We start from the raw sequence: 16019 nt of genomic DNA on the forward strand, positions 1-16019 counted from the left end.
TAAATTGTGAATGGATTTTGGATAGCTTGAATGGTTTTGCCGTGGTGATTTTTTTAAATGACCGTAAAAAGAGAATCATTAATTGTATTGTATTTTTAAATTGCAGCTTCCAAACACGTCAAATAATTTTTTTCATACAGATGAAAAAGTCATTCTGAGGAAATATGCATAGTTTCACGACTTTACAACACTGTATGGATAACAGAAAATTAAAAAACTGTCAGACATCTCATCTCACTCTGTCCCTCTGTTTGAGTGTGTGAGAGAAATAGCGCCCCTATAGGTGCAATTCCGGACTGAAAGGGAGGAGACTCTTTTAGTTTCACGTTTAAATCGGTTAAATATACAAATAAATACTTAGATTTAATTCACACTTACAAGCTAAACCAACATATCTGATTATTACCTAGTCAGGGCTCATTAATAATTGATTTCTGGTCAGTGATACGTGAGAAAGACGAGAGATGAATCACCACTCTGAGCACGAGCATGTGGCTTCACGAACTCACAAAAAACGAATTTATTCTTGTTTTATAGCTTTTAAAAATAAAATATTACGGCAATATCACACAATCCACCAATTAGAACACATCAAGAGCTAAATGTTTTTGAACTGTTTGTGTGAAAATGAAATATTTGCGGCTGCCTATCTGAAATCACTGCCTCCGATCAGCGCGTACAGTGTCACAAGCTCTAAACAAAAATTTATTCTGGTTTAATAGCTTTTTAAAATAAAATATTACCACGAATGCACACAATCCACCCATTATAACACAACAAGAGTGTGAAAGACTATTTGAAAGCGCGACTTGCAAAATAACATGGATATCTCGAGCTGTAGGATTCTGCCTTTCGTCGTACAAACGATTATTTCAAAATACATAATAGAGTGGCGAATATAAACGAAAACAGCCACATGAACATAAATTGTTGAGAAATAAATCTGAAGTGGATCATGACCTCATTTAACCAGCTGCTTCGGTCTTAAATTGACTGCTTTTTTATGTATGTATTCATTTATTATTATTATTATTATTTTGCTCTAACAAGAATTAACCTAGATTTAATTAAATCGATGACATTTTATTTTACATTTGATTTGTCCATTTCTGCATCTAATCGCCTAAAAACCTAAAAAAAATGCTCTGTTATACTATTGTTAGCAATTTCTTTATCGTCCAATTTATCTGGTGTACACACTTATTTTCATAACTTGTTTGTTAGATTATAGACAGTTACAGTGGTTTAAAATAAATATTAACAGGTTTTATTCAAGCTGTTTAGAAAGAAGTAGGCTAATTTTTGTTTAATGTAAATCCCAAAAAAGTGAAAATAAATAAATAAACTTTGGATGGAGCATGCTAATAATGCAGTGAATGAGGAAGTTGCTGTAACTCAGGCAAGCAATGTCCGATCTGCCACAAACTTCACAAGTTTGTTTAGAGTCCTGACCTGAAGACATCTACGTATTCATATTTTGTTATACATATAGCGCCACCTACTGGCAACAGGAAGTAAGATGTTTTACACTTACTATGCTCTATTAGCAACACAGTAAAATATACCTTTGTGTGCTAAACATGCTAAATATTTCTCAAATATGCTAGCAACACTTAGTAAGTGCTAAAGCTTGCTATTAATATTATGAAACAGGAAGTTGTTGTAACTCATGCATACAATAACCAATCTGCCCCAAACTTCACACTTTTTATAATAGTCCTGGCCTGAGCATAACTAAAGGTCAATATTCTATTATAAATATAGCGCCACCTGCTGGCAACAGGAAATTACTTGTTTTACACTAACTTAAACATGCAATGTGAAATCTGCCCCAAACTTCACATGTTTGTTAAGAGTCCTGATCTGAGGACTTCTACATGTCAATATCCAGTTATAGTCATAGCACCACCAACTGGTAGCAGGAAGTATGGCACATATAAGGGAATTTGATGCATTTATTTAACAGTATCCACTTTAAAAGCATATCACCTACTGTTTGCTGTTTCCCAACAGCCATTGGGTGACGGTGAGCCCGGGTGCGAGGGCCCTTTCACCGCTGCTTGCAGCTTTAATTCTTCTTCTTCGAAATGAATCGCATTTTTGAGGGCCTAAACATGCTCCAAAACTCACGAAACTTTGCACAACATCAGAACTGGTGAAAATTTACATCTGATATAGGTTTCATAAGTGGGTGTGGCAAAATGGCTCGATAGCGCCACCTGTTAAATTAAAACGGAGTGCGCCTCGAGCTACGTTTCACGTACATGCATGAAAATCGGTACACACGTGTAACACCATTACCTACAAAAAAGTCTCTTGGTACAAAATCCAAAACCCAACAGGAAGTAAGTTATTTTGAATTTCCTGTACGATTTTTGAGCAGTTTTTGCCATTTCCATGCCTAGTACTTTGATGCTCTCCTCCTACAGTTTTAATCAGATTATCTTCGAATTTGGTGAGGGTCATCATAAGACCTTTGTGATGTTAAATTTTGCGAAGGTTTTGAGTTTTCATTAAGGGGTGTGTCCCTGGCGGTCAGACAAAATTTGATGTTTCGACATGAATCTAAAGAGACCAGTTGTGTGATTTTTAGCCAAACCAATTAAGTTATAAGCCAAAATATGCATTTTTCATATCTCCTGACCACTAGGTGGCGCTGTGTTGAAACGCTGCAGGTAGTCTCAGGTCATGCTTATTATAACTAACACCAAGTTTGGTCTCAATATGCCAAACCGTTGCCGAGATATAGCCTCACGTGCATTTTTGCGTGCTTTCGTCAAATTTGTTCACGTGTCATTCGAGAACGGTTGGACGAATCAACTTGAATTCCATAACTTTTTGCCAGCATGGTCTGAAGATGATCTGAGCCAATTTTTGGGAAAATCGGACTAACCGTCTAGGACTTGAAATTGAAAATAGCGTAAAAACTAAACCTTGCGATTTCTGAATTTTGGGGATCATTCAACTTGGCTTGAGCCAAGGATTCAAAGGAAAAATTTTCATTTTCTGGCTTACGGTTCAAAAGTTATTAGTATAAAAATATTGAAAGTTTGGACAAGTGGTGGCGCTAGAGAGTTGGAGTTAGAGACTTCTAATTTGCTATAGTTAATGTTGGGACTGTCCTCTATCAGTGTGCCAAATTATACAACTTTCCCGCAATCGGTTCTATGGGCTGCCATAGACTTCCGGCGGAAGAAGAATAATAATAATGCCAACGATTACAATAGGTGCCTACGCACCTTCGGTGCTTGGCCCCTTATAATAAGAACGGGAACAAATACAATAGGGTCCTACGCACCTTCGGTGCTTGGCCCCTAATAATAATAAACGGAGCAATTCCAAGAGGATCCTCGCAACATCGGTGCTCGGGCCCTAATAACAGGATCATTCCAAAGACACTAATGCCATGACCTGAAATTATATCATACATGAACTTCTACAAAATTTAGCACAAATCAGAAACTTTCAGGCATCAGACCCATGGTGCAGGGGGGTGAGATCCTCAAATCTCATAAGTGGAGGCCGGTTCAAGTTCTGGCTCATTCAGTCTCTCCCCAATAATTTTGGACGATTCAATAAACTATCCGTGCAAACATAAAAAGCAGCAAATATGCCCAGAACTCCAGGAAAGCTGAAAGCTGTCGAAAGATATCTTTCTGCATATTGCTCTTTACATTCACAGAAAGCATGAATATTTGTTCGTCCCAGGAGATTTCCATATTAAGATTAAAATCAATGCTGTATATCTGATTCTTTGGAGTGTTCATTGGTTTTCTCTGCTTGAATCTGACAGTAGGAAAGGCCAAAAGACCAATGGCTGTTCTTTGTCTTTGAAATAATTTGATTATTGGTCTCTCTCTATCCATGACAACATTTCCCAAAAAGATCTTGTCTTCACAAAAAAAAAATAACACACACACACACACACACACACACAACAGATTTGTTGGGCAAATTCTTTCTCTTTTTGTTTACTAACAAAAGACATGAAGCTTAATAGGTTTACATTTGAGCCTGGGCACAAACCAAGTTTAGTTGTTTGAAAAGCTCAAAACTAAGACCAGTCAGGTTGAAGGAAAATCTTGTAAATATGATCAATATGTCTGTTGGAATATGTGTAACTCACCTCACTCATTCATATCTAGAGGTGGAAAGTAACTAATTACAAATACTATCATTACAGTACTTACAGTACAGTCGGCTGATAGAAGGACGCAGTTATGGCATGGATGGAGAAAAAAAAAACAATGTAACCGTCTAAAATACATGCACATATTTCAGTTGAATGGTAAAAATCGCCCCTTTAACAGTACAATTAAACTAAATGTAAGAAACTATAATAATCTCAACATTAACAAATTATTGACATACAAAAGAGCATGCATTTTACGTGCATATAGCTGATAGATCAACCATGATTTATCTGTCAACCAGATGCATTTAAAATCACTTTTTCTGTGTGCATGCTTCGGATGTGTGAGCACATGGACGAAGAAACAAGATAGTCTATGTATGACCGGACGCTTTATTCATTTCCAAAACGAGATGATATTGGTCATTACGGGGCGCTAAACACTATTCTGCCTTATGTGTTTGTATAAACCAATCCTAAAACTGTCATTAGGAAAATACAGAAAAAATATTATAGAAAAAAATAAAGCTTGTCAAATACATTTCTGTAAAAAACGCAAACACATCCTTCTTTAGCCTGTTGATTTTAATTCACAGTATTCAGCTAACAAGGAAACATTTTGCAAAAAGAGTTAGATAAATGTGAATGATATCTAAGATTTTTTTTTGTTGTTGTTGTTGTTATTTACCTTTAGGAATCGACAAGGTTCAAAAATTCAAAAATTCAAATGATGCCCAACCTTACCCAATTCCCCACATTATTTTTTCCTGGCACATTTCAATTCACACGGTTCTACGTAGCGATACATTTACTTAAGTACAATTTCTAAGTACTCTTTCCACCACTATTCATATCACACAATCTGTATTTCTAATGGTCACAAGGCCTATAAATCACAACGGAAGAGCTTGTCGTGAGTCGGTGGTGTTCATTAAGGCTGGACAGTTACATTACTCCACTATTCATGGGTCAACAGCTCTCTCCCAAAGGCCAAAAACAATGTCTTTATATTTTTAAAAAGAAACCATTCGTCCGTTTTGAGTCATTTACAGCATGATTACTCTGGCAACTGTGGTGTGTATCAAAACCGAAACCTTTCTATAACAGCGGGAGCCACCGAGGAGCAGGTCTAATTCTCATGACTTTGTAATACTCTGTCAAGTTCACAATAGCACTTCTCTTATTCTCTTGTAACCAGTTCCAGTTCAACGGAAGCTAAATAGAGTTTTTTTAAGATTGGGGCTGACATGACTTTTCACGCCACGTCACCATGTTAAGTACCCCTGCAGGAAGACAACTAAACTTAACCAAATTAAAAAAAAAAGGAAAAGTAACCTGAAAGGCAATGGGAAAGTAAAGGAAAGGAGAAAAGAAAGTGAAACAGTAAAAAAGGACAAAGAGAGAAAATGAAAAGAGAAGAACATAAAAAGAGAAGAAAAGGAAATAATAAAATAAAGGGTAAAGATAAAAAAAAGGAAAGAAAATGTTAGAGTTAGGTTTGTGGGAGAAAAACGTCATGAAAGCCACACTACTGTATGTTACTTATAACCCTAAAACATTTATCTCAATGAAACTGACATTTAGTTTCTAATACTCTTTTAAAGCCCTAGAACAAATTATGACAGAATAGACAATTATGTTTCCACCCACATATTTTGGGGGGAATTTTTTTCTTTAAAACAAACAAACATTAAAACATAATTTTGCGTGATTTGAACTGAAGAAAAAGTTTGATGAAAAGACATGCACAATAACACAAACTACAAATAAATATAACACCAAATAATTATTATATTAACTACATTTGCCAAAGAAAAAGGAGGAAATCGGTTTCAGTCTGGACTAAATTTGTGGAAGGTATGACAAACTTGAATAATAATATATTTAAAAATAAATAAATAAATAAATAAATATGTATTCAGAACTGGCAATAGAGTGGGAAGAGTCTGTCATTTTCATTTCATTTTAATCTAATGTAACTTTCTTTTAAAAATATAATTCAGACCTTCCCAATAATCTAAAGCAGTCAGGGACTTAATGATATTTTAAAAAGAAAATGCCAGGTCAGTGCTGGAGACTATGAGTGAATTAATAATAATAATAATAATAATAATAATAATAATAATAATAATAATAATAATAATAATAATAATAATAATAATAAAGGACAATATCCAACAAAGTAAAGCTCACGTATATATATATATATAAAAAAAAAAAAATCCACCAACCAAACTACTACAAATACATTTGTAAATCTAAAACGCTCTTGAACAACAGTCAGGCACCAAACATGAGGTATGAAGGTCAAACAAGTAGTTTGTGTGTTCAGGGTGACATACAGAAGGATGTTTTAATAATGAGACATCGGTTGTGCTTGAGGATTTCATTTCATGGAAATCACGTCCAGCTTCGTCCTGACACCCACCGAGGATGACCATTACATCACTCCGCCATGTCCTTGGACCAGATAACCAGCTTTTCCAACCCAAGAACAATATCGTACCCAGCAGGAAACTCCCGGTGAACACACAAGCTGTTCAGTGGACTGAAGTTAAGCATGCAGAAATGGACTAATGGGAAATTAAGTAATTATAATAACAGGCTACAGCAGAATAATATAGAAGAAGACCTGAATGAACACTAGACACAAACTTTGAATGGAATGTTGGGTGTTGCAGGACGCTCTGGCTCACTTACTGATAAAAATCTCTATGATATTTCAGGCTCTTCAGTGTAAATCTTTGGGATTTTTCTTTTAACTCGGCTAATAAAACGAGACACACTAAAACATGGGCCACAGCTGTGGGATACTAAACAGCATTTGGGACCAGAGCTGTCGCTGTGACATCAACTACAGCAATGTTTACAGCATTGTGACAGACTCATCCTTGCATATCCTACAGAAGATATAAAGAGCTATCAAGTTCGCTACAGACGTGGTATATCATGATCTTAACCCAAGGCTGAGTTTGTTTTATCTCCATTTACTTCCCTGTAAGTTTACCTGCCACATCTTTTCACTGTCCTCTCAAGACAACTCCTGCCTAGTTTAGCAAGAACCAGCACAGTGAGTGTGGGTCAGCCAGTGTTTGCACTGGCACGATGATCCCATTGTGGATTAGAGAGAGGACTCTTCCCCTGGTGGGCCACTGCTCAAGCTCCTCGGCCTGCTGTGCTAATATCCACCAAACCATCTGCGTCGTCTTATTCCTGCAGAGCCATCTACACTAAGAGCTTTCTCCAGGAGAGCTGCAAAACCCAAATCTACTGCTGACAACTTGAGTTCTCAAAGGTTTACAATATTGCCGTAAAAGTCAAATTAACCAGCTTTGTTTAGGACTCTTTGTGATCATTCTTTGTGTCACAAGTTGTATGAAAACACCAAGATGGTGAAAATAAAATATGATTCAGGTCACTTGACTGTGACTTTGTTTATGCCACAAGAATCTGCTGGTTTGTAGTGATCAGTGAGATTGAGACATTGAGAAATGTAGCTTATGAGCAAGCTCAAGATCAAGATGGTTAAGGAAATGAGTTCATTTAACAAGGCCCCATAGAAAAAAGGTGATCATGTACAGCCATTAATCCAGCTTCCCCTTCAGAATAATTACCAGCCCAATGAGCAAAAGGAGGACACCTTCCTGTCCTTGATATAATTTAAAGCCTCGCTCCACAATATCCCTTCCATACATAAGCAGATGCACAGAAGACTCTCGATACATTCCCTAAATTAAATCAACAGTGTCTTGAACTCCAGTATATCTTTTAAACTTTCGAGTGCTTGTATGACGTTTCGGTCAAAAGAGTGCCTTGTGATCAGATGCCATTAAAGCCTGAACAGATAGTTTAGTTCTTTAAAAAGCTCTTTAAAGCGGACACTGAAGTGAATCGACAGCAGATGAAGTCTCAGTCTACTGATCTTCTTAACAGTTTGCAGTGTACATGACACAGTGTGGATCTTTACTACTGATCAAAGCTGCCGCTTGACGGGCAGACAGGCCTTTCTTACTTTACAGGCAACAAAAACATTCAGCCTTAGCCATAGCAGTTTCAGACAACCCCAATGGATCTACCCAAGTCTTTCACAATTGACAAAACTGCTTCATTAAGGGTAGAGAAATGACTAATATTTTGCTTTGAAATGCCGTTTTTGTGCCCTTGTACCACAGCCCTGATATTTTCAGATTTTCATCCGTCTCGGACTTTAAAAATATAGCATTGCTTAGGGACCGCTGTTGAGCCAGAGTTCAAAAATAGCTCTTTGTTTGCAGTGCTGCTAGAACGGCAAGTGCTGTAATAGTTTCATTTATTATAATGATAGGATAAAAGAGTGACTGGCTGCAGTGATCTACTTAACGCTTAAAAGAGAGAAAAGAGATGAGAAGAGAACAAAAATTAATTAAGCACACAATGTTACATACACACTGTTTATTATGAAAACCGATGTGCCATGAATCAGAAAACATGGAGTGCAAAATGGATCATAAATGTAATAATTACATAACCGCCCCAGATCCTATTGTGAACGATTATTATTTCAGTGAATATATTTATATAATAAGTCCTGAATTTATTATTATTATTATAATTATTATATTAGCAATCTTACTTTTATTTATATTTTAATTAAAAATATACATTACATATGGCTGGCAAATGTACTGTTAATATAAAACTATTAAAATATAAATAAAAGTATATAAAGGTCATTTCAAAGATCATTAAATGTTTCTCTTCATACAAAATGACTTCTGTTACTTATGAAACAAATCAGTGAAGGCATGGAAAAAAATTATATATCAGTTAAACCATAGTCTGACATTTCATGACCAAATCAAGTCCTGATGGATGAAGTCCCTTCCAATATTAATTTCCAATGAATAAATTATTCAGAAGTAGGTTAAATCGGGTCACATAAAAAGCATAGAGAGAGACATTTTTAGTGTTATACTTTATATTCAATACTATATATTATACTAAAACAGACATATTCCTCAAACATTTTTTTTAATGTGGAACACAAAATATTTGCAAAGACATGAGTGGGAGTAAATTATAAAATGTAAATTTTTATGTGAAAGCATTTTGGAGTTTGTTGAAAGAGGTGAATTTGCTTGGCATTGTGTTTTAAAAGGCATGATCTTAAACCAGAAACTGCTCAGTTTTATAGCACCAATCACAGCTGGTTCCATTAGCATCCATTAAACCGGTTAAAGCACCACTAATTTAAAAATCAAATAAAAACCAAAGACAACCAAGTCATCCATCCCTACTATACATGTCAGAATAAAGACACTGATGTCTTGCTTTGCTGAGGCAGGAAGTTTTACACAATGTACGGTTGTGTTGTATTAGGCGTGAATGGCTGTTAAGCAGTACAACAGCTATAAAGGCCTTTGCTGAGACACGCAGTTTGAGAGTCTTTAGTCCAGTACACTCCATTCCTACGCCGCATTCCTCTAAAGAAAGACATCCATAACATCCCTCTTTGTGTGTCACAGGTAGAGAAAGAACCGTGTCACGGTCTGCCACCCACTCAGGGATTATAGTGAGGCAAGGTGTTATGTGAAGGGAAAATATCCCTCTTAAATCTTTTCTTTTTTCTTTTCAAAAGCTTATGCCATGAGGCTGCACTAATGTGTCAAACATCAATCCTGCTGGCCACGAGGGGATACAACTGACCATCGCTCTCAAATATTCTCAGGCAGACCACGTACAGCTTCAATTCAAAGTCAAAACACAGGAAAAAACGAACACATCTGATCTATAGCTGTAGGGTCATAATTCACTATTTTTTCAGGGCAGGTTTTAAAAAGTAAGATCATCTAGGAATATATTCAAACATGTTAAAAGGGCATATGGGCACTTAGATACAGTTCAGTAATGTGGAATATTGTCATGAATGCATTTCTGAAGATTGAAGATATAATAACAGGTGAAACTGTTAGATCTCCTTATTTTTCTCACATCATGGCGCCTGTAATAGCTTCGTGCTATGTCTCAGCAGCAGTTTTCTTAATCGACTGGGAGATAGATTTGTATGATCAGCACTGATCTAGAATGCAAGGCCAAATAAGTAACTCTGGTTAGACTCTCACTAACTTGCTTTGAAAGAAATGTAGTGTCAGTGAGGAACTGCTAATTAACAACATGATTAAAAAGTGATAAACTGACATGAGTTAAGTGTTCGACAAGCTCAGGTATAAGACAAACCTGAAAACAAAGTGGATGGTGGATGTGTGTAAATGTCAGTCATTTGCATGCAAATGTGACCTGACATTTTTGTGGTCATGTTAAAACACTGAAGCACCGATGCGCGTTTAATTTTGCTGAGGTAAATTTGATCGCAGTCTTAAAAGTGTGAATCTCACAAAAAAAAACATACCTGCCTTATTTTTCACCTCAATAAAAAAAAAAATAAGAAATATTAGTTTAGACAAAAAATAAATAATAATCATTCTATTTTTAGAACCAATCAGATTTGGGATTTGTTGCCATTTTTATGTTCATGATAAATAAACACATTGCCCCAAAAATCGCATTACTGTAATGCAGAAAAAGTTTCTTCACATTAATCTCATAAAGTGCTGAAAATCTTTCTTTCCAGACACAATTTTATTTATTTATTTTTAATCAGAAGAAACCAAATTCAATTACAACAGCAATTTAATAACAGCAATTTAATAATACAATTTTTATTTAAATTTTATAACTTTTTTTTATATTACAATTGCAAGAATAAGATTTTTATTTTATTAAATTTTTTTTGTATTGCTTTTATTTTTGTATTGCATCCTGTGGCACAGATTTACCTGGTCTGATAAAGCTCATAAAGTTGGTGGCTCAGACAGTTGGGCCCTACGGACATTCCCCAAACTCAAAACTGGTCAATTTTCCTCTATCACCACAACAGAGACAGTTGGAGATGAAGGTGAGAGGAACAAAACCGCCGCAGTGGCACTCAGTTCATAAGCTGGGAGGATTAATCTTTCATCAAAAAACAAAAAAAGATGATGATTTATTTAAAGGCATGTCCAGAAGGAAATTGAAAGATGGTCTTCTAGTCAAACGATTCAGAGTTTGGGAACAGAATATGTGGGTTATGCCTCCTAGTATCCTAGATACCTGCATGCAGAAACAATCTAATAAACTAAACTCAATTACAACCGATACACAACATAAAAAGTCATGGCACGTGACCTCATATTAAAACTCAACACGAGATGCCAAACCAAGCACGAAGGGGAAAAAAGCTCCTTATCTTTAAAGCAAGCACATATTGGCACATATTCTAAAATCAGCATAATGTCCTGTGGTTAACATGCAGAAAGAGGCTTATCCATGCGATGTATAAAAAAAAAAAAACTTGAAACAATGCTTTTTATTGGCAGACGTGACAGCCACTTCTCTCATTTCTAGTTATGAAGGAGAAGAGCGGAATGAATGAATGAGCACATCAATCACTGTTGGGATGCTAAAGCCAAGGAGGAAATCACACCGGTGTCTTTTGCTGTAGCTCTACCTGAATTTCAAGGGCACTCAAGAGCCTCCTGGTACACGTTGGGCGAGGAGTCCACAGAGATTACGCAGAAGTATTAAGTGTCTCATCTGTCTTTCTTACCTCCAGCCTTCAGCCAGTGTGAGTCCAGCACCCTGCCGAGACAAAAGTGCTGCCAACGAGGTGCTTGTGTTTGACTGTGTCTGTAACCGGCACAGCTGCACTCACCAGAAACACTCTGTAGGCGTCTTTGCGTCTTACAGGACCCCAGCACGAATCGGTGTCGTTGTATTTCACACTCCCAGCACTGCACGAGTGATTCCCACTGCGAGAACGCAAACAATTAAGACACTTCTGACCTCTTAAAAATCGATTTCAAAAGTATTATAAAGTATATATATATATAAAAACACCCTTGAACCAGGAAAACTAAAAGACATATTCAAACTCTAAAGGCCTACAGTATTGAGTAAATGCTACAGTGTCTGTGGATTCAGGACAGACCGAAAAAACAGCTAGACATTTGTTCTTGTGAGTAGAGCAGACAGGTTCAATGAAAGATGACCTCACCATGCAACCTCCATCAATGACACCGGTACAGCAGCAGCATAAATGGCCAGGTCTCCATACAGGTACACGATGAGACAGATGTAGAACATGTTGACGCCAACTGCGAAAGAAGCATCATCTAAAGATTCATGGCTTTACATAAAGCATCACTTCAAACACAAACAGGTGGAGATGTTGACTGAACATGAAGATGGGTGGCATCAATCCCTAGAAGATTGCTCTGATGTTGTTCATCCCCAACACTCTTTACTCACTAAACACATGGAGCCACATAACAGCCGTATAAATCATCCTAATTAAAAAAGCAAGCACTTCATTACGAAATTCCCCCCTGCTCTTCTCTTCATTAACCCCACACTCCTCTTCACCTGTTCCTCCATCCATCCATCACTCAGTCCCTGCCAGTTGGAGATGAGATGGAGAGCATTCAAGAGGAAACACATGGGCTTACCATACCACACATTCATCATCACCGAAGCTCCTACGAGGATCTTGAACGGTCCAACAAGATCATTAAATGTTACTTGCATGTTACTTTAAATGTTGAAATATTGAGGTTAATTAAGAATATCATTTTTTAAACCAGTTCCAGTTCATTTTGCAAAGATGAGTGTTAAAAACCTGGCAGAAAACATGAGGAATTATGAACACCAAGTCAGGTGAAGTGCTTATTTTACAATTTATAAAAGAGAAAAAGTGAGTCCGTTACTAGAAGTATAGAAATACTGAGGCTTCAATATTATTTTTTGAGCAGTTTCTCAGAATAAAAATCCAAACTTTATGAAGCATATGTACATTTAAATGTAATAAAGAGATGCAATGATAAATAAAATTTGCTAACAATTATTTTCATGTTATGGCTGACAACCAATGAAAGGCATATATATTATAATTCTACACTAGTCTTTTAAATACATGTAAATTCAAACACAAAAAAAATGGAAAAAGTGATCATGCGCAAAATTAAATAAATATGGCTCAGGTTCTTCCTTCAACTCAAGTCTATGGGATTTTAATCTAGCTCTATCCACCTGCTGAAAATCGTAAGTCTAATCACTTTGAAAAGTTGCAGCACACTTCTTCATGAGATGCATGATTTAAGCTATCAATCATGCGTGTAGCATAAACAGTGCAAGACAATTTATGCAACAGATTTAACAAATTATGGTTAGGGGTTTTGATTGAAAAAAATCCCCATCGTGTGCCAAAATTAATAGTCTTAGCAAGCACACCTAAAAACAAAATCAATCATGAACTAATCTATCTCCTCAGCGACATTATCCGAAGCTGCCTTCTAATCGACCCGTCAGTGGGAAGATTACAGTCACTGTGAACACCCCTGATTAACCATCAAGAAATCTGTGCAATGATAAAACGCAGAAAGCCAGGATTCCTGTTATTAATTTCAAACCAGAGCGGACTCACATTCCACGTTAACTCCAACCAAATAGTCCCTGATTGTGTTTTCTCTAGAAACAACCTCCCACCTGCCTCAACAATCATAAAGTCCATTCAACATTCAAACTACAGTTGATTTTGGTGGTTTCTTGCCTCTGAATGGCAGCTCATCGATTGATCACCCCATTACAAAGGTTGCGTTTAGCAATTGCACTAGCAGTAAAAAGACAGGAGGGCAAATGAGTATTATATTTAAAGCTACAGTCAACACGAACTAAACTAATCTCCTTTACTGTGAGTTACGCTTCCATTTAATGCATTCCTGATGAGAGTCTGCTATCCTGCTCAGGTAGTCATTAGCTTCTCCCAAGTGCTCCTCCAAAGAGAACACATAACTCCATTCTGTGCTGGGAAAGGTCAGGGTGCAGTGAGCGATTTTAACACATTATGCTTAATAGAATAACGAAGAGTCGACAGGGCGAACATGTGACGTCCGTGCTGAGAAAACACAAAGCCTTGAAGGTCCAAGAGTGTGTTAGTGTTCACCAAAAGTAAGTGCGTGCAGCACTGGTTTGTTGGAGAGTGTGACGAGTGCGCCACCTAGTGGGTGCTGTTTGCCATCACATGCTGTGGACCTACGGGACAGGGTCAGAAATTAACTTTCCATGTTCGCCACCTGGAATTGATTTCCAGGGCATTTTTTTTTTTTTACTCCTGTATGGTCAATTTTTACATTTCCCTTCCTAACTGAATAATATAGACTACTGCCAATAAAATTCTTTCAAAGACATTTCTACTGGAAAAAAAGTAGTACAGAAGCTGCATTGATTGAGGCACATTTATACAACAACTGCATAATGCTGTTTGGTGTAAATAGCCTACATAAAGCATATGAATTCTTGTTATATAATTTACTTATTACAAAGCTGCATTATGACAAATCATTATTGTTGTTTACTGCTTTTGTAATAAAACATGTATAGATTGTATTTATAGACTGTTCTCTAATTTTGAACTCCAGTTTAATTGTATGGAGGCATTTGTACCCCCTATCTCGAATTTGTCAGTATTTTTGTTCATTTTAGTTTCATTTTTGCCCCAAGCCCCAGTTAAATTTCCAACCTTGTGTGGAACAGTGCAGCAAACCATTTCTAATATCCGTCCTTTGCTTGATGGTTGGAAAAGACGCCAAAAGCAATGCTGTTGAGATATTACCAGGCTGCTCTGGGCACTGCTGAGTCAGCCTTTGCGTAGCGCCGCTAGTGAAATGATGCTTGGGAGGGTAAGAATCCTGAAAATAGGAATCTGTATAAATGACACCTTGGTCCGTAGTTCAAGGTGAACGTCTTCTTCGTATTCATCATAAGATTCTCATTACCTGGGTTCTCCATCTTTGAGCAAGCCTCCCCTTTCCTTACATTAGAGTAGATAACAGATCTAGAGTGAGGTAATTACAACCAAAAGTAATTGAACTAGTTCTAATTACACTTCATTAGCAGCCAATAAACTTGTAAACTCTGACTGAAGATTCCAGGAAAACTTGACCTTCGGAAGCCAACTTTTAAAGCCTGTTTAATAGCCTTATAAAGCTTAATGTCTTAACTGAGGATAACACTGTAGTGCATAATGGATGCAAGAACTCTTACCTTTATTAAAAAACATGGAGGCCATTTGTCCCATCTCGACTCTCTCGACAATGTCAAAGTGGTCTATATTCGCGGCACGCTCTGTTATATCAGATGACAAAACCAACAGTGATCTTAAGAGTCTGATCTTGAGTAACACTGCAAACAATTATATTGACAAAGACGCAAAGCAATACGAACAGCACTTACGGACAGAGAGAATGGGCCGCGTCTCGACGGGTTCTGAACGTCCCCGGATAACATCCTCATCATCCGAATAGTCCGAGCTGGAGTCACTCTCATTAATCTTCAAATGGTTGTGACCACAAATATGGTTAGTTTAATTATAAAACATGCTTACAACCAAAAACCAAAAAAGTTTGGGGTCTGTAATTTCTTTTGAAAGAACTGAATATTTTAATTTAGGCAAGGGTGGATAAAATTGAGAAAAATCTTTTGCAAAATTATAAATGTCTTTACTGTTACTGTTGCTTTGAACTTTCTATGCCCTAAAGAATCCTGAAAGAAATGCATCACGGTTTACACAAAAAAACATTAAGCAGCACAAAAGTTTTCAACAACACTGAGCAGCAAATCAAGCAGCATATCGGAATGATTTCTGAAGGATCATGTGACACTGAAGACTGGAGTAATGATGCGTCACAGGAATAAATAAATATAAATATATTTTTTGGCTATTTTTAAAGCTGTTCAACACTCATCCCCTTTGATTTCCATTTGTATGGTGAACATTCAGCCTAACTTCCTTTGTGATTGTAATAGCTTACAGGTT

The 16019-nt window shown here is 36.7% G+C and overlaps 1 protein-coding gene across 2 annotated transcripts in view; it reads right to left on the bottom strand.

Annotated features, from left to right (window-relative positions):
* Positions 1 to 16019, bottom strand: part of LOC132148812 (transmembrane protein 104-like) — a 44334-nt gene that overhangs the window by 23591 nt on the left and 4724 nt on the right. For both annotated transcript variants that reach the window (XM_059557530.1, XM_059557532.1), the window contains exons 5-8: positions 15437 to 15533; positions 15248 to 15328; positions 12204 to 12303; positions 11862 to 11958 (exon numbers count right to left, since the gene is read on the bottom strand). In XM_059557530.1, the coding sequence (XP_059413513.1) occupies positions 11862 to 11958; positions 12204 to 12303; positions 15248 to 15328; positions 15437 to 15533 (375 nt within the window). The remainder of the gene's footprint in view (positions 1 to 11861; positions 11959 to 12203; positions 12304 to 15247; positions 15329 to 15436; positions 15534 to 16019) is intronic.

This window comes from Carassius carassius, chromosome 9 (genome assembly GCF_963082965.1).
Source record: "Carassius carassius chromosome 9, fCarCar2.1, whole genome shotgun sequence".
NCBI lineage: Eukaryota > Metazoa > Chordata > Actinopteri > Cypriniformes > Cyprinidae > Carassius > Carassius carassius.